We start from the raw sequence: 25,285 nt of genomic DNA on the forward strand, positions 1-25,285 counted from the left end.
GCACAAGTCTTGACATGCTTTGTGACTGCGTAATATGTACAAAAAGTCTGAACTTCGCAACAAAGGAACAGACACGATACAAGTTACAACAAAGCCGATGTAAGATGAGCAACGATGATGTCACCAACAAAACAACATAACTGAAGATTAATTTTTAATCATTTTATTGGTGTACAAAATGACAAGTGTAACCAGTTTACAATACGTAATTAGTTTGTAAATCATCAACATTGAATGTGAATGTAAAGTGGAATACATGACAAATCCAACAAACACTACATGTGAATATTGGGTATAACTGTAAGGAGATGGATACTGACTGTGGTTAATAGTGGTTCAAGCATATATATTTAACTGACCCGGGTATATTTTATGACATTCTAGAAATCTGTTTTAAGATGGTAAAAAGTGATGCCTGATCAGGTAAATGCATTCAATCCATTATGATACATTATTAAAGAAAACTACACATTAACACAACCTACTCAACTAAAAAGACATAAACTGCAGTGACTTTAAAAGGAAACAAAAACATGCTCTACGAAGCAATAAAAGAGGACTAAACTTAAGTCATTTCATTTATCAAGAAATCAGATGCATACTTTATGCTTTCACTGAAGTGCATTTCTCTGCTATTCGCATTTGTGGTATTCAAATTCACTTAAAATATAAACATCGACTATTCCAGTATAGGTCAGCTAGAGGATGAATGTATATATATTACAATGCCACACATAGAAATAATATGATCAATGTTTTTGATCATTGAATATCAAGGAACTGACAAACTATACAATAAGACAGTTTTCACATTACATAACAATATCATAATTCAGTATTATCCCATGTGTCTGTCATTAACTGGGCTAAAAGTTTTAGTATTTTCTATAAGTGCAAATAAACCTAGTCCCAACTTTCTTTTTGTCCCAACTCTATAAACAGTTTCTGACTATTCATAATTTTTTAAGTAATGACTCAGCTATTCAGTGCAGGAAACAGGAAAATTTGACATTTCTGTTTTCTTTAAATTGTGCAATTCAGTAAAAGCCCTCAAATTATTTTTAAATAGTTAACTAAAAATCAGTTGACTAACAAAGTGCAGTATTAAAAAAACACATTTAGCCACTTCCCCAAACAGTACAAAATCGGAAAAGTGGAGGTTTATGTCATAAAAGGCGGCAAGGAACAACTAGACATTCTCCATTTCACAGCTCATTTTGGTGAAATGTAACTTTAGAGTAAAATTCACCGCTATTTTTTCATTGAAAAAAATAATCATTTATAAGCAGCAAGAATTTAAAGCCTAATCATTTCTATTACAAGACTACTATAGAAGCATTTTGAACATTGTAACTGAATCAGTTTTAGGGTATCCCAATCATATTCCTATAAACGAATTACTAAAGGGATAAAAAGGAATTATTTTTGCATAGAGACTTCAATGTGTATCAATTCACTTTAATTTAAAATGCCAATGTTTACTTTGAAAGTTTGTTTAATATTAGAGAATATATATATATATATATATATATATATATATATATATATATATATATATATATATATATATATATATATATATATATATATATATATATATATATATATATATATATATATATATATATATATATATATATATGCAGAGAAACCTGTACATTGTAAAAAATTGGATCAACTTAAAAAAAATACTTCCATTGGTTTTCTCAATTTTAATTTTTTATTTTTCACTTAAACACGAGTTGAAAAAAAAGTAGGTTACCAATTGAAGTAATTTTTTAAATCGATCCTTTTCAACACCCAATGGCGTTAATATTGACTAAAATAAAGTTTATAGCTTTTAAATTTGTTGTTACTTAGAACAGTTGAATCCATTCTTACAATACATTCTTGATTGGATCAAATAGTATATATTTTTTTGAATTTATGCAATTCAGCCTAAACAAAAATATACTGTTTACTGCAGCATACTTTAATATTTAGTTTTAAATCATGACGATATGAACAGAGCAAGTTGCAAAGTTTAGGGTTTACAAGATGAAGTGTATTATATGTGAGCACTTGAGTTAAAAGATCAAATTCATGGGGTTAGGGGAATGCTATGATGATAGCTAAACTTCTGCGAACTATAATCTGGGATGAAACCTTTTAGATCTTCCTGTAGGAAGGTAAAGTTTGGGATGTTTGGATCGCCTAGAAAATCTGTTTCTGGAGAAAGTGCTTCTGGAAAGAGGGTTTCCACATCACTCACTGGAGGAGCATCTTGGATGTCTGAAAAAATTTGGATGTCTGTACCGCTGAATGTCTCGCTCTCCAACATGATGTTGAGTAATTCTGTATCAATGGTAAAGTCGGAGAACATCGGCGAGTTCTCGGGCCCTTGAAGCATGACACTATCATCTACCTCAGAAGCAGGGGAGTCTTTAAAAATGAATGAGAGAAGAAAGGCAAGAGATGTAATAAATACAGTAAATGTTTACAACAATAAAGACTGCCAGTCAGAGCAACTCTGTTTCCTATTCGTATGCCCTGTGTGAGATTGGACTTAGCAGTGTCCGCAACTGGCGAATGTAGCACTTATTTATATATATTTCTCTAATCAGAGTTGAGGCGAGGACTAATTCTCAGATTTATAGCTTTGGTCCGAGCTGTGCAATTGAGAAGAGGTGAGTATTAATTTGCATATTCATAGATTCACATATGGGCAATTCCAGCGTTATGAATGTGACATGTCAAGAGAATGAATTTATTACCAATATATTAAACCATCTGTTTATATTTTCATAAACCGCTGATCAGAAAAATAGCAGTTTATACTCATGTTTTCCCATTTAGATGAGAAAAACGTGGTTGGTTATGGACATGACAAAAACGTTTTTGGGAGACGAAATACTTTGTAAGAATTCTGTGGATTTAAATGCACAAACCAGAAGTAATAATACTCAACAAATGAAGAAGCGACGGCTCTTTAAAGAACATTTAATATTTATTTTATTTTATTTTAAGTTTTGTATGTGCATTTATAAAGAAGAAACAGCGTTATGGATGTGAAATTTCTCCGTTATGGACGTGAAAATTCTGAAATTTAAGTATGGAATATAAAATATGCTTTAAAAACTTTAACTCTTTATCTCGAGTTATCTCGTCAATTAAGAGAAAACATTTGCATAAAAAAGTGTTCCTGATGAGGTTTTATGTTAATCTGTAATACCGCGATTATCCACTGGCCTACACAATGTATAAAAAAACTGAAGCAAAAAATATTTGTTGATTTTAAACTCTGTGTATGTTTTAAAAATCATTCTGAATATGATCTCTTACAAAATTCCTTCACAAAAATGCAATTATTTCAGCTTTTTGCTAAAAAATTTTATATTTCATATTTAAGAGTTTATAAGCAGAGGAAAAAATATAAATAGGATTAAACGTTTTTTCCTCGTTTTGTTTGTTTGTTTATTGTTTGTTTGAAAGCAGAAGGTCTGTTCTTTCATTTGATATATTTGTATGTTTATATATTTTTAATAGAAAATTTTACTGGAAGGAATTTTGCGAAAAATTTGTGAAATTCACAAAAACAATGCTGGGGGGCAATCTCTAAAAAATGGCTGGTGGGGAATGAGTCAATAGAGAGAGTATAAGTATGGTTAAAAACTTTCATGATAATGTTGATTTGTATGGAATTGCCCATATAGTAAATAAGGCAAATGTTTAGATTTACATTCATGTGGTTGCATAAAGAGAGTACTGTCACTGGAAAAAACGTTTACTTTTGCTATTATGATGAGTTTTAACTGATAAAATGTTCAAGTATGTGGGACTTTTAGAAGTGAACTAACATGATGTCTTTAGATAGTAAAATGAAATAATGAAATGGTTTGTTGTCACTACATAATTCTTATGTAATGTATAGCTATACTATACAGGACAATGACTGGCAGTCTGATTTTAAAACATTACATTTTTTAATAAAAATAAAAGTTGGTTACATAAGGCCAGCCATTAAGCAAGTCAGTGCATGTGAATGGCATATAGCTTCTACACTATAAAGATTCCTTGTTGCACTTACATTTTTTATGTTTAATCAACTTGTATTATTTACAATTAATTTAAACTTTCTTGACTAATAAGGAGTTCCTATATTATAAAAATTTTTTAATTAGCTTAAAGGGAAAGTTACCCAAAAAATAAAAATTATGTTATCATTTACTCACTCTCAGGTTGTTACAAACCTTTATAAATGTCTTTGTTCTGATTAACACAAAGTAAGATATTTTGAGGAATGTTTGTGGACCCCATTCACTTCCATAGTATTCTTTTTTCCTACTATGGAAGTAAATGGGGTCCACAAACATTTCTTAAAATATCTTCCTTCATGCCCATCAAAACAAAGAAACCCATACAGGTTTGTAACAACATGAAAGTGAGCAAATAACGACAGAACCCTCATTCCTGGGCAAACTCTCCCTTTAAGCCAATTCAACCTTCTCTATAATAAAGGAACTCCTTATTAGTCAAGAAAGTTTAAATTAATTGTAAATACAAGTTGATTAAACATAAAAATTGAAGTGCAACAATTAATTTTTTAAAGTGTGTGTCCATACTCAAGACTCTTTTTTTACATTGGTAATTGTAATGATTGCGTGTTATTAAAGCAGGGAAAAATCCACATGCACAGACACACCACAGTCAAAGCTTGTTATAACACAAACTAAACATTCCTTGAATTAAAGGAATAGTTCACCCCAAAATGAAAATCATGTACTTGCCCTCAAGTTGACACGAACCAGTACACTGTCAGATATCTTGAGGAATGACTGCAGCCAAACCGATCAGAGGCCCCACCGACCTCCATAGTATTCTTTTTAATGGAAGTCAATGTGGCCTCTGATCCGCTTAGCTACAAACATTCCCCAAAACATCCTCCTTTGTGTTCATCAGAGCAAAAGACATTAATACAGGTTTGTAACAACATGAGAATGAGTAAATAAACAATCCATTTTAGTGCACTTGGGTAGTGAAAAGGAAGACACGAAGACTGTAAACAAATTGCAGGTAAGACCGCCTGAAAAGTGTGTTCTACAAATTTTATTCATACAGATATCTATTCATTTAAAAACCCAATGAAATCACTCAAATGTGCACAGTAACAGACAGGACAACACCCATGCTTGCTATTGACCATGCAATCAGTGATAGGCAGAATAGTGACGAGCTGATTGGCTCCCGAGGAGCTGTAGAGGCGGGACTCACCTCTGTGCTGTGAGCACAGGTCAGAAACTGGCTCCTCTCTGGAGCTTGTACATCCATTCCTGCAGCAACCAAGCACAGTGCACTTAGTTTACTACTGAAACAGTATACTAAGTAAACCAATAGACCAGCCACCTCGGTGACTATTTACAGTATACCAAAGTACAATAATCTTTCATGGTATAGGAATGCACAAAATACATTTATTCAAATTTGTCAGTGGTTGCATCAAAGGCTGTCTGAATAATTGCCCTTAAAAAAAACAGTATAACTATTTCTTAGGATGTGTTGTTAACATTAGACAGGTAGAACAAAGTGCATTGGAACAGAACACAGTTGGATTATCTCTATACAGCCAGGAGTACCAGTGTTGCAAAGTACAAACATTGATTTACAACTAGTCTGCAAGAAACCCACAATTACTGACCCAGCACCTCCTTTAAAAGAAGCAAGCAAGTGCTTGTAAGTGCTTGTGAAACAAAATTCTTCATCAGAGTTATTCAAGACTGCTTAAAGGCACAATATGTTTACAGCAATAATGGTATTGAAAAAATGTTGTGTAACCGTTAGGATCGATGGGCATATGACATGAGTGTACTGCAATACAGCACTGACTTTGATATCATTCATGTGATACTTTGATGTCACACCCCATTGTAACATGTGACATGCCATTCTGTTGTTGTTTCTTATCAAACCACAACATAACAGCTATAAAACTTTATTTCAATACGTTATCCAGTAAGATGATTTGTGAGTGCCGTTGAAGTGATTTCCATCTGAAGACCATCTACGCCGCGCACGTGAAACCAAACAAACCTATGATTTCTACCTCACTAAAAGCAGAATCAATTGACTGGCCATGAAAGAGGGATGTAACACTGGTTAAAATTGCTAATTTCTCTGGATTTAAACATTGTTGAATACATTTAGAATAATGTAAATACACAAGAAAGCGAAATATGTGTGACCCTAGAACACAAAACTTAAAAGCGATACTCCAGCCAAATATCAAAAATTACCCCTCACCCTCAAGCAATCTGAGATGCATATAAAATAAAGGGGCTGTTACTGGAAGCTAGTTACTATAGTTTATAAAGTTTGAAATATATGGATATTTTTCTTACAAAATTGCATTGATTACCTTTTACCATTTTGGAATCCATTCAGCTGATCTCCGTGTCTGGCGCTACCACTTTAAGCATAGCTTAGCACAGTCCATTAAATCTGATTAGACCATTAGCATCACGCTCAAAAATACCCAAAGAGTTTCAATATTTTTCCTATTTAAAACTTGACTCTTCTGTAGTTACATCATGTACTCAGACCAACAGAAAATTAAAAGTTGTGATTTTCTAGGCAGATATGGCTAGGACTATACTCTCATTTCGGCGTAATAATCAAGGACTTTGCTGCCATAACATGGCTGCAGCAGGCGTAGTGATTTTACGCACTAACCGAAAATATTGAAAACTAACCAAGGGGACTATTTTCGGGCAGTGCGTAATATCACTACGCCTGCTGCAGCCATGTTACATCAGCAAAGTCCTTGATAATTACGCCACAACAAGAGTATAGTTCCTAGCCATATCTGCCTAGAAAATCGCAGCTTTAATTTTCTGTCGGTCTTAGTACACGATGTAACTACAGAAGAGTCAAGTTTTAAATAGGAAAAAAATCAAAACTCTTTGGTTATGTGAGCGGCGCGATGCTAATGGTCTAATAAGATTCAATGGATTATGCTAAGCTATGCCAAAAGTGCTAGCGACAGACCTGGAGATCAGCTGAATGGATTCCAAAACCGTAAGAATCAAATGTTTAACCCCCCCAGTCACATTAGCTACAAGCGACAGAGACAGAGCGACAGGCTACCATTCATTTTCAATGGAAGTGGCCGTTTGCCTGCGACAAGCGACAAGCTCGGCGCTGCGCGAGCAAGGCGGGGCCAAAATAGACAAGCAGGCTATTTTATGCAAATGCTGAGCGATGCGACAAAGCGACTGCCAATCGGAGTGAAGGAGCAGCGTGACGTAGGTCTGTGGTCGCGTCTGAGAAAATAATTCAAGATGGCGGAAAATGCGTATTTATGTATATATCTGAAAAGTTTGGCATTTTATCTCATATATTTTGTTACTTTTATCGAGAAATAAATACTTTTAAATCCAAAAACACCGTTGTTGAAACTTAACAATACCTCTAAAGTGACTTTTGATACTGCTTTTGGAAACTAGCCAAGGAACGCCCATCAAGCGAGTGCGTGTCGCTCGGTGTCGTTCACTTTTGTAGCTAATGTGACTGTAGGGTAACTCTAGGGGAGCTGGAAAATAAGCATATTTTCAAACAAAGTGAAATGTCCCTTTAAGATAATCCCTCTCCGGGAAACCAACCCTATAAAGCTTACATCAATGAAAAGCTTATTTGTAGATAATATATACACATCTCAATTTTAAAGAATTGACCCTTATGACTGCTTTTGTGGTTCAGGGACACATATAACACTGTGCCAGTCATTTTTGGATATTTTAATGCAAACATCTTACATGCTGCACCTTTAATAAGCATTTTTAAATAAAAGCCAACACTAAAAAAAATATTCATTCGATTTACTAAAATTTTTAGTGGTCACAAACAATCAAGTGGTCACAATCAATTTATTAAAGCTACACTTAAACAAAAAAAAATTGAAAAACAAAACAAAGAACTTTTTTAATTGTAGCCTAAATAAATTGATTGCAACCACTTACCCCAAAAAATTTGAGTAAATTGAATGAATCATTTTTTTTACAGTAAACCTAACATATACCTTACTAACTTGCGCAATCTTGAATATTGGTCATAACATTAATACCCCATGCACTTGCACAATTAAATGTATGGTATCCTGTTCTTTTGCACATTTCTGCTATAAACTCATTGCCCCTCTCTATTTACTGTTCAATCACCTGTCATTTATACTGTATTATCACTGTACATCTCCCCTTCTCTATTTGTATCTTATCAATTGCACTGTACTGTGCCTCTGACACTATAAACTCATATAGCTTTGCACCTATTGGCTCTGTACTTTGCACAATGATCTATTCCAAGCAGTAAAAAAAGTGTTACTGCTGCTGTGTTTTGTCCTATTCACTTTATTCTCCCGTCCTTCCACTTTTGCAAGATTGGGCATTTTGTAAACTCATCTGTGATTGGTGAAAAAAGGCACCAGGGCTATAAAGGAAACTCTGAGACCTATAGGGGGAGCTCTCGTCTACGTTTTCTGTGACTCGTCATCATAATAAAACACACCTGCTGTCGAGTGCTGTTACATCGATATCCTTTTTGTTTTTGTATACATGATTTAATTACTTACTTGAGTTATCTTTGTTTGTTATCTAACTACTAACAGATTCTAGGTGGATAAGTAAAAACGTCAACACATGCATCATAGGGAAAAACAACACCACAGACATAATTACGCATACATGCACAAATAAACATGCAAACTTACTCTTTAGAGACAAAAACCAGTTTGGTCTTGAGGTATTTCAGGTAAGGATTCTCATCTGAAACAAAACAAGATCGAGCACAAGGTGAGAAATGGTCCCAATATGCTTTGTCCTCCACGGTGTCAATGCAAAAACATTTACATTGTTTTGCCTTTGGGATGCACAGTTGAGTAAATAAAGAAAAACTTTTTTCCATTTACCCTAACTGAACCGAGATAAAAGGAGCTTATTTCCTTCTGCATTCATATTGGCCAAAAGAACAGATTTAAATCTCTATTTGAATCACTAAGTTGTGATAAGGTTTCAGCTTATCCTTGTACAAACATTTTTTGGAAAGGTGGTAATGGTTAAACTCCACCTTTATTTGGTGTAAACCACACGGAAGATCTTTAAGTTCGTTTTTATAGTGGACAAAAAATATAACCAGTTCCTCATTCTGAATATGTCTGAAAGTGCAATGTCATTGCATTAGATAATAGAGGCAAATACAGAACTAATAATTTGAGTTATACAGTAAACATGAAATGCTTTGGGTTCATCATTGTACAGCTGAGTGCTTAAGGCACCTATCGCAAACCTGTTTTACACAAATGTAAATGTAGAAAACCCTGCCCATACGTGCACGGGTAATGTTAAAGGAATAGTCTACTCATTTTCAATATTAAAATATGTTATTACCTTAACTAAGAATTGTTGATACATCCCTCTATCATCTGTGTGCGTGCACGTAAGCGCTGGAGCGCGCTGCGACGCTTCGATAGCATTTAGCTTAGCCCCATTCATTCAATGCTACCATTTAGAGATAAAGTTAGAAGTGACCAAACACATCAACGTTTTTCCTATTTAAGACGAGTAGTTATACGAGCAAGTTTGGTGGTACAAAATAAAATGTAGCGCTTTTCTAAGCGGATTTAAAAGAGGAGCTACATTTTATGGCGTAATAGCACTTATGGGAGTACTTCGACTCGGCACAGTAACACCCTCCCTCTCCCATTATGAGAGTGAGAAGGGGAGCGGACTTTTCAGGTGAGTCGAAGTACTCCCAAAAGTGCTATTACGCCATAAAATATAGTTCCTCTTTTAAATCCGCTTAGAAAAGCGCTACGTTTTATTTTGTACCACCAAACTTGCTCGTATAACTACTCGTCTTAAATAGGAAAAACGTTGATGTGTTTGGTCACTTCAAACTTTATCTCTAAATGGTACCATTGAATGAATGGGGCTAAGCTAAATGCTATCGAAGCGTCGCAGCGCGCTCCAGCGCCCACGCGCACGCACACAGATGATAGAGGGATGCACCAACAACTCTCAGCCAAGGCAACAACACACTTCAACATTAAAAATGAGTAGACTATTCCTTTAAACTTGTTAATTGTTCAGCAATGTTCTCTGGCTACAAATAAACTTTTGCACGTAAGAGATGTGGCCCCTCACCTCCGGTCTTCTCGCTGTAATACTTGCCGAACGCCTCATCTTTAGGAGAATCGGGGTAAAGGTAACAAAGCGGGTTAATGGGAACGTTTTCGGCCTCCATGATCTGAAAGTTGCGAATGATGTCGGGCAAAGCAATCTGCCTGAGGTCTGTGCTTGTAAACGGCTGCACTGCGCGCACATTTGGTGTGCCTGAATGACAAAAAAAGTTTTTTTAACAAGTGCATATTTGACTCGCCCATTTACTGAATGCACGAGGTAAGGCTAGTAGGTTTAAATATTTACCATCATTTGAATACTGAACCCAGCTGAATGTTATTCCACCATCTCTGATACTCTCGCTAAAACGCAACAGGAAAGTGCCATGCTGTTTCTTCTTCAACAAAACCTTCTCCTTCCCCTTACTCACGAAACCCATTATAGACCTACAGACACAGGCATGTGTGTGTTAAAAAATACTTCTCAATCCAGCAATGATGTTTCATCTAATCGTAATTCACCCATACATACCCATCACTCCACAGGTCTGACAGGTAATTTTTAACCAGGCTGAGAACACCATCCAGCCACACCCACAGGGTGAAGTTTGTATCAGGGATGCTCTCCTAAAACAAACACACGAGTTAAACAAGCACATATATATATATGGGACATATAGAGAGCTTTATAAATAGTTGTGTTTATCTGTTCTTACCTTACTGAACCTTGACCAGGATATTGTACAGTTGTCATAACTCTGTTGTTTGCCTATGCAAAAGCACAGATATTGGATATAATAACATTGAGCACTCTTATTACTATGAAAAGGAAACTATGCAATGCTCAATATGGCCGCCCCACAGTTTAAAGGACCAATCATCAATCAATAAAGACTGGGTAAGGGGAAGTATAGGTTTCTGCAGAACAAAAAAGGGGCGTTTCACAATTTTGGGGCGTTTTCAAACTGTTATTAGGCGTTTGAACCTTCCAATCAAAAAAAGTACGGAAGCCCTGAAAAGCCATACGTCATTATTTTTTAACACCCATTTCAGTTTGAAAACGCCCCAAAATTGGAACACGCCTCTTTTTGTTCTGCAGAGACCCCAGTCTTGGGAAGTGGCTCTATTCGGAGTGGCATGAGCTGCTTGCCAACTTGTGTAACCTAAAAGTGTGTTATTTGCGTAATTTGGGCTTAAGAAGCTAAAGTCATGCTGCAGTTGATGTTAGGTTTAAAGGACAAGTTCGGTATTTTACACTTAAAGCCCTGTTTTCAGATTGTTTATGATGAAATAGAATGGTTTTGATTGAAATTTGGACATATGATGCTGGCCCGAGAATTTTCGGGTGCTTGTTGTATCAGCCCCTACCTCTACAATGGCTGCATAGGTGCACTGGAACAATCCTTCCTAAAATGCATTAAACTTTCGTTTACAAAGACGTTAACCTCACCGAGGGGTCAGGGGTGTTCACTGATATGCTCACACAAAAATCGCTGCAAAAGATGCTTTCCAACAGGTGTTTTACCATTTGTTGTAAACTTGTGGACCTATTTTTCCAAACACCTCACACCCGTATATTCTTCTGTTGAGAGCTTGAATAATAAACACTCCAGCCCAGATGGTGGGGATAATCCGCCTTTGCCAATTGCAAGAATACAAACAGAGTTACCGGCGGCGGAGTAATACCGTACCTCACAGCACATCTAATACAAGTCAATGGAGTTGGACAAAAAAACGACCATAAAACCTGTTGGAATGCGTATTTTGCAGCGATTTTTGTGTGAGCATATCAGTGAACACCCCTGACCACTCAGTGAGTTTCACGTCTTTGTAAACGAAAGTTTAATGCATTTTAGGAAGGATTGTTCCAGTGCACCTATGCAGCCATTGTATGGGGGCTGATGCAACAAACACCTTAAAATTCTCGGGCCAGCATCATATGTCCAAATTTCAGTCAAAACCTTTCTATTTCATCATAAACAATCTGAAAACTGGGCTTTAAGTGTAAAATACCGAACTTGTCCTTTAATGGTTGGTCAGAAAAATTCTGTTTAATTTGTCTTTCACCCATTCAAGTAGCCAGGACTTTAGTCTTGGATGACTAACATAACAGCGCAAAAGTGTTGCAAACACAAAATTATATTCAATGCATATACATGTACTATATTATGTTGTTTGACTGGGTTGCAAATCTGATTAATTCAAATCTGTTATTCAACCTTACCGAAAAGCTTAATAGCGAGGGTCTCCAACTGATCGCTGTTCAGACCACGCTTTCCACATGAGAGAAACTGCCAACTCAACATCTCCCCAAACTGTGGCCAGGTGGCTACAGGACAGCTCTCAAAAAATGTAACCTTATTGAGATGCACACACAAAAGAAGTATGCAATTATGATTATATACTTACTAATACTATGGTTATTTGCAAATAATACAAGGTAGTCATGAAGTATGCAAAACCGCTGGTCCTAACATTGAGATCTGAACAGAGCGTGTTAAACCACAGAACAGATGCATAGGCGCTTTGCTGCTGACTGGAGTTTGAAATCACCACAACAGGAAGAGAAGAGGTCTAAAAAAGACAGAAAGAAAGTATGATTACTGCCAGGTCTCTTTCCGGGCATGTAATACAGTATGTGTAAACCCCAGCAGGAATGCTTTGAATGAGGATGTTTCACCTCCAAAGGGACGGACAGGCCTTGATAGTCAAATTGTGTCTCGAAGTGTATTTTGTGCAGTTCTTCGGTCACACTCAACGAAAGCTGTACAAAATATATGAGGATTCACATACATATACACATTATATGAGTCATATACAGAACAACAACAAAAACCTGCCTAAATTTGTAATTCAAAATAGAAAATAATTTAATAGAAATAGTTCACTAAAAATGAAAATTCTCGTGCAAGAACCAATGATCATCTAAAGCCCGGATACACTGGAAGATTATTGCAATCCTATAAGACCTTATCACACTGTGCGATGTGAATTGTTTATACTTGGGTATGCCAAGCATGTAGATTGTACGATGATTAGGGTTGGGTACCGAAACCTATAAGGCCGATACAGTAAAAAAAACATTATATATATATATATATCGATTTGGCACCGGTATCGTAAAAAACCCAAACGAAACCCCTCCCTAATGATGATGACACTTATTAAATCGGGGGCCTACATTAGCGCAACATAATCAGCATGCGCTAGTGGTAAACAAATACCGGTACGCAGGTCGTAGCAACAAATACACTGTGCGTTGATCGTGTTGATTTCCTGACACTGTCTATAAACTATCGTAGGCTATCTTTGGTCACAAAACCGGGAAAACAGCGGTCTTTGATCCCCTCTTACTTAGGGTTCCCACACCTAAGTTAACTTCAAATTCAAGGACCTTTCAAGGACTTTTCAGGTCCAATACCCTCAAATTCAAGGACTGAATGTGGGGACACATTTCAAGTGAGAGCAAGGTTACATTTTATCTTTAAAGGTAACACATTGTTACAGTTCCCTTTTGTGGGAACCTTGCGCTGCGTCACTGCGGTGACACTTTAGGGACACCTCCAAGGGTAAGTGCGTCTTAATGTGTACATCAAATTCAACCAATGGTGAGGCTTAACGACAAAGACAGGCTAACGCGAGAGCCAGGAAGTATATCGCTATCTGAAATATTGCCAAAGACAGTGTTACAGGGATGCAGGAAGTATGGCAAGGGAGACGCAGCATCTCGTTTCCTTCTCAGAGAACAACAGTTACATACGTAACCCACGACTTTTTAGTGGTCAAACACTATTATGCAAAAAGCATTTTGGTATGAATCAACATTCGCATACAGAAGATATAAGCATTTAAAGCGAACAGTTTAGCATGTGTGCTGAAAAAGTCTAGAATTTTTCTATGATACTACACTACACAGGGAATAATATGGATTTTTTCCCAGAAAACTTCTTGCATAAAATAGACTCAAGCACTTTCAATGACCTGTATCTATGCATGTATATTTTCAAAAACTTCACAGGGCATTGATTTTTTTTTCCACCAGATTCACAAACTTTCAAGGATTTCAAGGACCTGTGGGAGCCCTGTTTACTGTGCGACATACGTCCACGATCACAACAAAATTTGCATCGATTGTTCGTATGGGACAGCCAAAAACCGTGCCGTGTATCCCAGGCTTTATGTACGTATACATGGAGCCAGCGTGCTGCCATTATTGATCTAAATGTGTTTACATTAAAACGTGACATTGATCTTTAAATACACTCAAAATATTAATAGTATTCTTGTACATACATATCGTTTCGCTTCAAAAAACATAAAGTAGCAGTGGCAGCTCGTGACTGCTCATCCGAGGGCCGCAAATTCAAAATAAGTGTTCGGAGTGTGTTGCTTGCGTTTTCAAAATATGTGTTTGTTGCGTCATGTGAACCATGTGCATCACATGTTTGGTCAAAATAAGTACCTGCTGCATATGCGTCAAAATCATTTATGATAAAAGAAACGCTCACGTTCACAAAATACACGCAAGACACTCCCTTAACACTAAACTCTGATTACTCATGAGATTATGCGAGTATCTGAAAAACGCGAGCGTCTCTTTTATCATAAACCCTTCAGACGCATCTGCAGCAGGCACTTATTTTGACAAAACATGTTATACACATAGGATCTCTCGATGCGCAGAACACATATTTTGAAATTATGAACCACACACATGACGGGGTACATACATGTTGTGACGAACTTCGCATCGAGTTGTATCGACTCCTGGCATTTTCTGATGATGGATGAGCTTTTAAAAAATGGGTACTATTTATTACCATTACAAAGCTAAGAAGATATTAATTCATTTAACTCTTAATGTGTTCGGTATATGCACATAGGATGGCATTAAGGTTATTAAAATTTGGGATGATTTTCTTTTTTCAGTGAACTATTCCTTGGACTTATTTTCACATTATTCATTTAAATGAACTATCACTAAATAATAGATTCAATATGTGTTTTGTAGCATGTATGCTAATACCTGATATAAAACACAACAGAATAAACAATCCTACTTTATCTTCAGCAATATTATCAAGTTTTTTTATTTATTTATGATTTATTTGTCTCCAGATTTGTTGGTTTGTTGTATGCATGTTAGATGCAATGATGCACTTAATTGCGTTTATGAATAAGCTCTGCAGAAAACTCACATCGCTGATTCCTTTTCCTCCACCACTAATTTTCTGGTCTTTCAAAGTCTGTGAACAAAAGCAAACATACAAACAAAGCATTTTTAACTATATCAACAACTTAAAAAAGTAACACTACAAGACCATGTTGTTTTTGACATGTTACCATGTTTATGTACATTGAGGTACTACTATTACAAAGCATGAAGGTGTGTGTATATTCTCTCTTATTATTCGATACTCCCTGATATTAACATAGATTGGTGGTGAGATGTGACCTAACTGCCACATCTCATCACTGATTGGTCCAAACCACATGCATTTTGGTTATTAGCAGTTCCCCATAGTAACTTGCCAGAACAAGATAGTACTTGTTATACGAAATATTTGAAAACAACCATGAACCCCAACTTTAAAGTAGGTTAAGTGTGATTCGAATGAAAAAACATCCAGATCTTGAAGCAGAACATGACACAAGTGATACAAGATTTCATCTGCAGAGATTAGGCAACTGAAAGAGTTTATTTATATAAAGTGAGAAAAAGTACCAATGTTATTGTATTGCTTTGTGCAATCACAATTCAGCCACACTATTTTTTGTATTATACTTATTATTACTTACCAAATGTCTGAAATCAGCCACCATGCTGCCGTTTAAACTTTCAGCCATATTAAGAGATTTACTGGACGTACCCAGAACGTTAAACCTCCGATACCTATGACAGACACATGTGAAATGGTCAGGCCTCAAAAATTATGTAGTCTCAAGCTTGCTAAATATATGGTGTCGAAAAAGATAAAAGATTACATAACAATATGCTTGGCTAATGTGCCAAGTTCAGTGTTTGTGGTTACAGGTGTGTGCTAGAGCAAATTACACCTTTTATGATGTTGCACAACTGTGTGACGTACTTTAAACAGTATACATGGATCTTGCACAATTCAACAGCTATATTTATGGCTTAAAGATATGTGGTTCTATTTCCACAAAAACATTTGTATGCATCGGATTTCCATATATAACATACTGAACATGATTATAATCTAGGTAATTTTTATAATTATTTAAATATCAAATAATTAGCCAAATACAGATTAAGGAGCAATAACTCTAGCACACCTCTCTATCTATAAAGAACATACTGTTTATTTGTGGTCAGCCTGCCAAGGCCATTTTTCCAGCTTACAAAATATGCAAATAAAGAATAAGTATGTGTGTCAGTGTATGTGTATGGATAGACTTACCCTTTGACTTTTCCAACATCCCTGAATCAAAGTACGGAGTGGAGAGAGGGTAAGAGACAGAGACAATATGAGAATTCAAGTGAAATTTACTTTTGCACACAATATATTATAGCATCTTATTCACTAATCCCCACTATCCAGTTTTGACTTATACTTATATACCATTCACGAGTTAAGCATTAACATGTAATCGAAAGCATATTTGGCGTACCATCCGAGCCCCGAACCCCGAGTACTCCCCCCTCTTTAACTGGGATGAATAAAACTAATGACAGTGAGGTGGTGGGGTGGAGGAGGGATGCTGCAAAAAACTGTCATGGGACAGACGTAAGGACTGCTATTTTTAGGCACATCTTTGTGCTGATTGGTTGGGTCACATGACCATGCTCCTCTTGAACATAGTTAAATAAAATTCATTAAAAAAAATGTTGTGATGATAAATAATTAGCATAACAGTATTGACAATAATACTGTACATAATTTTATATAACATATAGACATAATTGTTTAGATTTCTCTGAAATAATAGTAATTTTCTTTCCATCAATAATTCAAGATTCAGAATGTTTAAACACAACCCTTGCATATGGGCTTTTTAACATACCAAGATTTACAAAACCGGGCTTGCAAATGAGTGTGAGTGCAATTCCAAAAAAAAGTAAAAACGCCAACGGGAGTGGATATTTCTTTGAGTGATTCACTGACAAGGCGCACGTGAAAGAAGAACACAGGTGCAATGCGTCATTTGCATAATGGCCAATGCAATTTAAGAAATGCTTTTTTGGGCTTTTTTTACTTTGTCTTTAGTAAATCCTGACACTGACAGTAGTTTTTTAAAGTCAAAAGATGGTTTATGCTGGCACTGGTAGTATATCTGGCCCAAATTCTGTGCCTCACAGCGAGTGTAAACAAAAACTACAACAAGAAGCAATTTTTAAGCATGTTGATATCCAATATCCATTTCAATGTCCTCAATTAATGAAATGCATTGACCAATAAATCAGAGTCACTTTTAATAATCATCATAAAGTGGTTGATTTAATTATTGTGCTTAATTTAGAGAAGGTTATTATTGTTTTAAGTCATTTAAATATAATGTATTGATTAATTTAATAGTTCATTAGTTTCTTAAATACTCAAGTTTTTTTTTATATATAATTTGCATTTATTTATGAGGGTTGTTCTTAATTATATTGATTTTTGTTTTGGTAATTGCTAGGACTTTTATTGCAGAATTGTCACAATGGATTATATTAGAGGATAAACTCTATATTGTTGTTCTTAAAGGGATAGTTCGGCCAAAAATGATATTAAACTCATGATTTACTCACCCCCAAGCCGTCCAAGATGCATATGTCCATCATTTTTCAGACAAACACAATTTCAGTTATTTTAGAAAATGTTTTAGATCTTTCAGTTAATCAAATGTTAAGTTACAGAGTCAACGTCCTTCAAGTCCAAAAAATTTGCATTTATCCTTCCCCAAAGAAATCCAAACGGCTCCACGATGATAAACAAAGGTCTTCTGAGGGTAATCCGCGCGGTGTTGTTGTAGAAATATCCATATTTAAAACTTTATAAACAAAAATAACTCGCTTCCGATAATGCCGTCATCTTAGACTCCTCCGCATTCAGGAGAGAGTATCAGCGTAGTGTACGCTCTTTTCTTAGTGACGCATGACAAATTCGAAGGGCGGGGGCAAAGAGCAGCAGCAGAGAAACCTCCGTAAACTGCGTACGCTATCATCTTGAATGCGGACGCGAATAAGATGGCGGCATTATCAGAAGCTAGTTACTTATTGGAAGCTAGTTTTTGGCCGTTTGGATTTCTTTGGGGAAGGATAAATGCAACTTTTTTGGACTTGAAGGACGTGGACCCCGTAACTTAACACTTGATTAACCGAAAGATCTAAAACATTTTCTAAAATAACTGAAAATGTGTTCGTCTAAAAAACGATGGACATATGCATCTCGGACAGCCCGGGGGTGAGCAAATCATGGGCCCAATATAATTTTGGGACGAACTCTCTCTTTAATTATTTTATAGACCCCTTCACCGTTCACGTCACAGTCGGTTCCCACTGCGCATGTCAGGGTCAGAAAAGTCATTACAGCAGATTGAGTTGCGTGTTATTCGGTATCGTTAAAAATGCCTACTTACGTCGTGGGCTCTGAAAATCGCACCAGGTCTTCCGTTAAGTTTTCGTGATTCATGCAGAATCTCAAAAACAAAAAAATACAACATCTGCGGCTCCAAGCAATTAACGTGCAGACTGAGACAATGCAAATATCAAAGAGGCTTGTGTTTGTAGTGCTCACTTCATTTGAGGTAAGTCATAATTTTTCAGACCTGTTAGATTAAATTTTAAAGCCTCGATTGTATGAACAGTTTGACCCCGTGCTGCGCGCACCCGATAGTCATTCAATGTTTACAAACCTTGAAGGGGTCTATTGGAACAACAATTTTTCCTCAAATGTAATCCAATACCATGATAATACTGCAATCACCATAATACACTTAATACCTTATACACTTAAAGCAGACAGTTAGGAGGCGTGTATACAAAAAGGTTTATACGCAGCTTAAAACGCCAGGCGGACACCGACTGTGGTGCTTGCAAGCATTTTTTCAGCTACTATAAGCGCTTTGGTTGCTAACTTCTGCTCTGGTTATCTGTCGTTGACCGATGCGCTGGTTGATTGTTGTGATATTTGTCCCGCCTCTTCTCCTCTCTGATTGGACGGCCAAATGAGAAGTGGCATCGACGAGCTGAGCGTTTCACCAAAAGCTGGACATTACTTAACTCCGGGCATTCAGTCGATAGCGTTTTTGAACAGCGCAGTGCTTCTATTGGAAACAACTGAAAACATACGCCGGCCGCGGGCGTAAATGCTTTGGTGTAAGCACTCTCTTAACGCATTAAAAAGTCACAACAAACAAACACAAGATCATATGTAAATCTCACTCATAGAGATAAAAAACCCCACATTTGATAAAACAAAGTGAGAAAGAAAGGAATAGAGGCAGATATCTTACTTGTCAATGGAGACTTTCACCTTCATAACATGGTTGAGCTCAGGAACTTTATACAAGAATCTGGACAGTGGAGTAACAAAATAAATGTAATGATATAAAACATGTGCTGATATATAAATATGATGATGAAACAATGTTTTCAGATAACCCATCTTTACATTACAAATAAAAAAACTGTAACTATACATTTTATTTTTATAAACGAACAATGTTTTCTGCCCACATGTTTGTGGTTTCTGCTGTAAAACTCACTCGACATTCTGTTTTCAGAACAAACTGTTCTTTTATCTTGAAATTACAAGACTCGTTGCTAAGAAAAATTCCTCAGTACTGAGTCATCCCACCCACCCCAGGCATATAATTTGTACAGGAATGGAACAAAAACAAAGAATCATTTGCATGAACAAAGATAAAAAAACTATTCAAAAGGAGGACCGCCAGAAGGAAATAAAAAAGATTTTGTCCTAAAATTTTCTGTGCACTTATTTCTTTAAAACTTGTAGGGTCATGTACAGGACAATATGCGAAAATGAACAAACATTTTCAATGTCCTCGATGTGTGAACCAGTTGCAATAAAGAACAACAATGAACATGAAACAATGTTATTGCTATAACATGACAGGTGGTGTGTAATGTGTTGTGCAATGTTAGAATCTGACCTGGCTTTGACTGAAAACTGGACATTTGTGCGCAGCACCAGTGGTCCTCGACCTTGCGGCATGGTTGGCTGAGACTCCACCACAAATGCACTAAAAACATACATAAACATTCAACATTCATACGGCAAGGTCAACAATACAACAATAATGCTGTGTATGCATCAAAGTGTACCTTTTCAGCAGGTTGGTCAGCACAGCTTCAGTTTGTTCCTTTAAGGGAGTTTTTTGTTCGAGTATGGGGTCATTTTCATAGCTCAACTTCCCTTGCAGCTCATCGAGCTTCTCCAAGAACTTCAACAGACTAAACATACTCTCTATCGTCTGAGTGAACCTGGAAACGGACCAATAAAAGCTTAGAAATTAATCTTTATAGAGATCCTAGCTGAAAGAATTGCAATTTTCCGAATTACCATTTCTCTAACTGTTCCAGGCTTGTATTATCTGGAGCACCAATGCAGGATATCTGTTGTCTCCGCTTCCAGTCAACCAGTTCCTTGTCTATGAGCACTGAGCAAAGATGATCAGCAGAGTTCAACATGTTCAAGATGTCGGACAGGAAGTTCTGAGAAGGATCAAAAAAGGCAAAGGACATAAATTATCCAAAAACATCTACCTAGATACATTTCTACAAATTTTATTTTGTTAAATGAGTGCACATGAAAATGATTAAATAATCTTTCTTCTGTTTAGTTGGTTACCAATATGTAAGCATTCTTTGATTATTTCCAAACAAAATTTTTGCTCAGCCGTGCAAACAAGTGCACGTTGTTTTTACATACACAGTAAATGCGCATACCTTTCTGGCCTTATCAAGTGTGTTGAGCATCTTCTGAAGCACCAGCTTTTCTTCTTCTGTTGTGCTAGCTAAACAACATGGACATAAGTACATCCATAAGTACGTACACACAGTACGTCCAAAAGTTAGAAGTATGAGAGATAGTGTGAAATAAAATACTGTTCGGGGTCTTAGAGTCCATTTGGCTTGTCTTGTATTTGAAATCAAACTCGTCTTGCTGTTCTTCCAAACATCTTATGTTGTGCTCCATCACCTGCCAAAAGAATCACTGAGATGATTCATTCTGAATCACGAGCCATTCCTTTGACTTGAACAAACACATGCATGCACTTAAACAAAAGGGCATACAATACAAACACACACCTCGGTTTTCTTCTTGAACTCTCTTAATTTCTTTTCCATTTCACTCTGGCTTTCCGGATCCATCACAGTTGGGTGAACGTTCAATGTCTGCGCCTGAAATACAGTGGTGAAAAAAATTGATTCAAAAGATGCTGGTTGTGATTTTTATAATTATGATGAAGATGTTTTCAGTTACTTACTTTCTGTACAAGCTCTGCTTCATTCAAGACATCTTTCTCTTTTGTCAGGAACCAGTTGATAATAGCAGCTAGATCATGGGGTACCTCCTGAAACTTCTGCAGGCCAGCAAATATAATCCATCATTACACAGCTGCCCATTATTGGTTAAAATTGTTCAGAATTTAACGTATACTTTGGTCAAGAAGAGGTGCAAAAGGTCAACTGACCTGAAAGTATTGTTTGTAGCGTCTAAAACTACTCTGCAGCAGGAAATCTCTTTCTTGGGCGAAACGACTGAACTGGTTGTCCAGATTCTCCAGAAGCACCTGAAACAGGAGCACTGCATAGGAGGAGTCCCGAAAGCCACGATACCTATAACACACATAAACCCATGATGAACGGCATCTCATTTTTTATTAACAAAATATCAGATCAGATCTATGCATTTGCAGTTTAAACTGCTGCTGCCTATTACGTTTTATAATCGATATCTACAATAAAGTTTGATTTCAATCACTGATTTAAATCTTTGACATTGTCTTACTGTGGGTTCACACCAGACGCGTGTTTAATGATTTGCGCGAGTAGATTACATACAAAGTCAATGCAAAGACACGATCAGACGCTTCCTCGAGTGGGCCGATGCGAATGACACAATATGGGCGGCGCGTTTGCTGCAAAAACATGGCTATTCGCCTCAAATGCGTCTTCGTCCAAGTTAAAAATATTCAAGTTGAGCGAAAAATTCGCATGGCACGACTTTAAATCCTGCGAGTAATCTAGAGCGAGAAACGCGATGTCCAGCGTTTGGCGTGTACGTAGCATACACACCAAACACAAGGCATCACGTTTCTCGCACTAGATTAGTCACGGGATTTAATGTCGTGTCATGCAAATTTTCGCTTGATTTGAATATTTTCAACTTAAGTTGACACATTTAATGCATGTTTTTGTGCAATCGCGCTGCGCAATTTGCATCATTTGCATCGCCCCGCGCGAGTTCCCATATTTAATCTACTTGCGCAAATCTTTGAACTTTCGTTTGGTGTGTTCCCCCCGTCATTCAGCCAATATTAAAGATATCAAGGTTATATTTTCACAGAATGTTATTTACATTATGTAGGATGATTTTTTCCTACATAATATTTTTGAAGAAAACAGTCAATCACAAAAAAAGGCTGGGTTTTCAAAGACGCACGTGCGCTGACGCGATACATGTCTGGATCCAAACTTTACTTCCGGTTTCGTTTTTTTAATGGTCTGACTAGTTGCTTAAAGGTATAGCGGAGGATTGTCTCGAATTTTAGAAAAGAACCGCCTTTCTCCACTTTTTAAAAAAAATGCAATTGCACAACACTCCTGATTGACAGCTAGGAGGACCAATAGTCTTGATGATCCATCCGGAAACAGAAAATCCTCCGCAATACCTTTAACTGATCTCTTGAACAAACGCCTCGTCGAAAATAACAAATGTTTTGATTTCCTACTTAATCTATGTGTTGTTTTTTTACTTGTTATATAAATAAACTATGCTTAAAGAACTTTGTTGTTATTTAGTCTTAGCAGAGTTTACCGGAAGTTACGTGCGGACCACGACAGCCACTTGTTTATGTTGTTACTGCTGAAACCGTCTATAGGTAATATTTGCTTATTTATTTATATTTGTAATGCATTTGTTACTTATTACTAAATGCTCTGCATTATAATAAGAATATTTGCAAAATTAGGCATGCCTGAATTGAAAAGGAGTCATCTACCCACATACTTTGGAGTAATTTCATTTAAAAATATATATATTTTACAGAAAACTTTGTGATCAACAACTTTTTTTTTATAAATTTGACTATGCAGTTTTGGACCCACCGGTGGATCCCCAGAGTTGTGTTTACTTATTTGAGAAACAGTAAAAGGATATATTTAGTTTAATACAAATATTAACCTAACTTTTTACTTTAAAAATGTCAGATTAGTTATAATTGGCATTACATATTTCTAAAGAACTTGGAGTGTATTAATTTCCTTTTGTACTGTGAGACTTGGCAACCTCAGTAAAAACAAACACTGCAGCACTGCAGGTTTTACTAGTTCCTCATTCAGGTACTTAAAGCTTACCAGTCCTGGCCCTCAATCCAGTGTGCTAGGTAATGTCTGACCTCCATAGGAAATGCATCACCGCTGTACAGATCATGAACCCTTTGTTGATACAGCAAATCCAGCTGCTGTACTTTTTCCCACTGTGCCATTCTACAAATATAAAAGATATTAAAGGCCATGTTCATGAATCTCTTAAAAGTCATTTAACTTATATGCACTCGTATAACATATAACTCATATAACATACGTAAGGAATAATTGACGACGGGTCATTGAATTATAAGAAAATAATGCACACCCGTTACACCGTGGGTGTGCATTATTTTCAAATAATTCAAAGGACCAGAGTCAATTATTCCTCTTATAGGCCTACTACGGTTACCACAAACATTGCTCTAGTGCCTATTTTTAAGACATTTGAAAAGTTAGGTGTGCGGTTATCAGAAATTAATGCATACCCACGTAACATTTCTTAGCCAATCAGAATACAGCATTCAACAGACCCGTGGTATAAATATTGATAATGGACAGTTAATGCACTTCGAGTCTATACGTTCACCTAATGCATAAATGTAAATAATGATTTCAACCCCGAGTCTGTTCCTCACACAAAGTAGCCTATAACACACGAGTCTGAAGCAAATATTCACATTTTTTGTTAGTTTTAAGAAGTACGAAAAGTACTGCGTATAAACATTAAACATTCATTTCCTATTAAATACAACAGCATATCGTATTTGCAAAGGTAAACACTAAAGTAAATAATGACATTGCACAAATTTATATATTTATGACTGAATTCTAGACTTTAATCACTGACGCAAGCTGGCTGCTTGTATGCACGAGGCCCCCAACACCTGCTCTCAACCTTATACAGTGCCTACAGTGCAACCTCAACCTATATAGATCTCACAACACCCCCCCCCCCCCAACAACGAACAGTGGAAAAACTGGGTCTCATTGGAAAAAGTAAACCTTTACAGCAAAGACATCGCGTGACAGTTTGATAACAACAATAAATGCGATATATACCATAATGCTACCATCTCTAACAGAGTAACACACACGTTTAACGGTAATGTTCACAGTGGTTAGTGACTACATAACTTAGTTGTCATATAATTCAAAACAATCCATTGCTAACTTACTTGGGCCAATCGTCTACTCTTCAAGCGAAGTCAAATCAAATCGTGGCTCTGGAAGTCTCTTTTGCACGCATACAGGCTAGACAATCATACAGCGCGTCTTCGTGTATCGCGGATGGAAAACATCTGACGAGTAAATAAACACACGTTCAGCATTTCGCAGGAAACCCTCGGCTCTTCAATGATCCTCCCTCTGCTGTCTCTTCCATGATGTGAAGCGCTTCTACCACTAGGCGTATTCGATATCATGCGGCAATGCGCAGACTAATCAGCATGTGACATCAAAGTATCGCGAGAGCAATTCAAAGTCCGTGCTTTCAAATCGCTCTCGCGGTACTTTAATGTCATATAGTGATCAGTGTGCGCAGCAACGAATAAAGTCAAAAGCGCACACCCAATCAACTATTAGTCCCGCCCATTTAAATATGCAGAAAGCGACTACGGCGATTGGTAAAGCGCCCGCCA

At 36.6% G+C, this 25,285-nt stretch overlaps 2 protein-coding genes across 2 annotated transcripts in view; one reads left to right on the forward strand and one right to left on the reverse strand.

Annotated features, from left to right (window-relative positions):
- LOC129451212 (chymotrypsin-like protease CTRL-1) overlaps window positions 1–25,285 on the forward strand; it is a 112,580-nt gene that overhangs the window by 16,021 nt on the left and 71,274 nt on the right. The window lies entirely within an intron of this gene.
- Window positions 148–25,005, reverse strand: stat2 (signal transducer and activator of transcription 2). Its single transcript, XM_073870328.1, has 24 exons — window positions 24,824–25,005; window positions 23,694–23,825; window positions 21,809–21,953; window positions 21,602–21,697; window positions 21,423–21,515; window positions 21,231–21,312; window positions 21,060–21,124; window positions 20,674–20,825; window positions 20,436–20,594; window positions 20,264–20,353; window positions 19,604–19,663; window positions 16,567–16,587; window positions 15,944–16,037; window positions 15,343–15,390; window positions 12,825–12,908; window positions 12,620–12,718; window positions 12,369–12,501; window positions 10,861–10,913; window positions 10,677–10,771; window positions 10,452–10,591; window positions 10,170–10,358; window positions 8,738–8,792; window positions 5,251–5,309; window positions 148–2,421 (listed from the first exon to the last, which is right to left on the reverse strand). The coding sequence occupies exons 2-24, from the start codon at window positions 23,822–23,824 to the stop codon at window positions 2,081–2,083; spliced, it is 2,484 nt and encodes an 827-aa protein (XP_073726429.1). The 5' UTR covers window position 23,825; window positions 24,824–25,005; the 3' UTR covers window positions 148–2,080.

Source organism: Misgurnus anguillicaudatus, chromosome 8 (genome assembly GCF_027580225.2).
Source record: "Misgurnus anguillicaudatus chromosome 8, ASM2758022v2, whole genome shotgun sequence".
In the NCBI taxonomy this organism is placed as follows: Eukaryota; Metazoa; Chordata; class Actinopteri; order Cypriniformes; family Cobitidae; genus Misgurnus; species Misgurnus anguillicaudatus.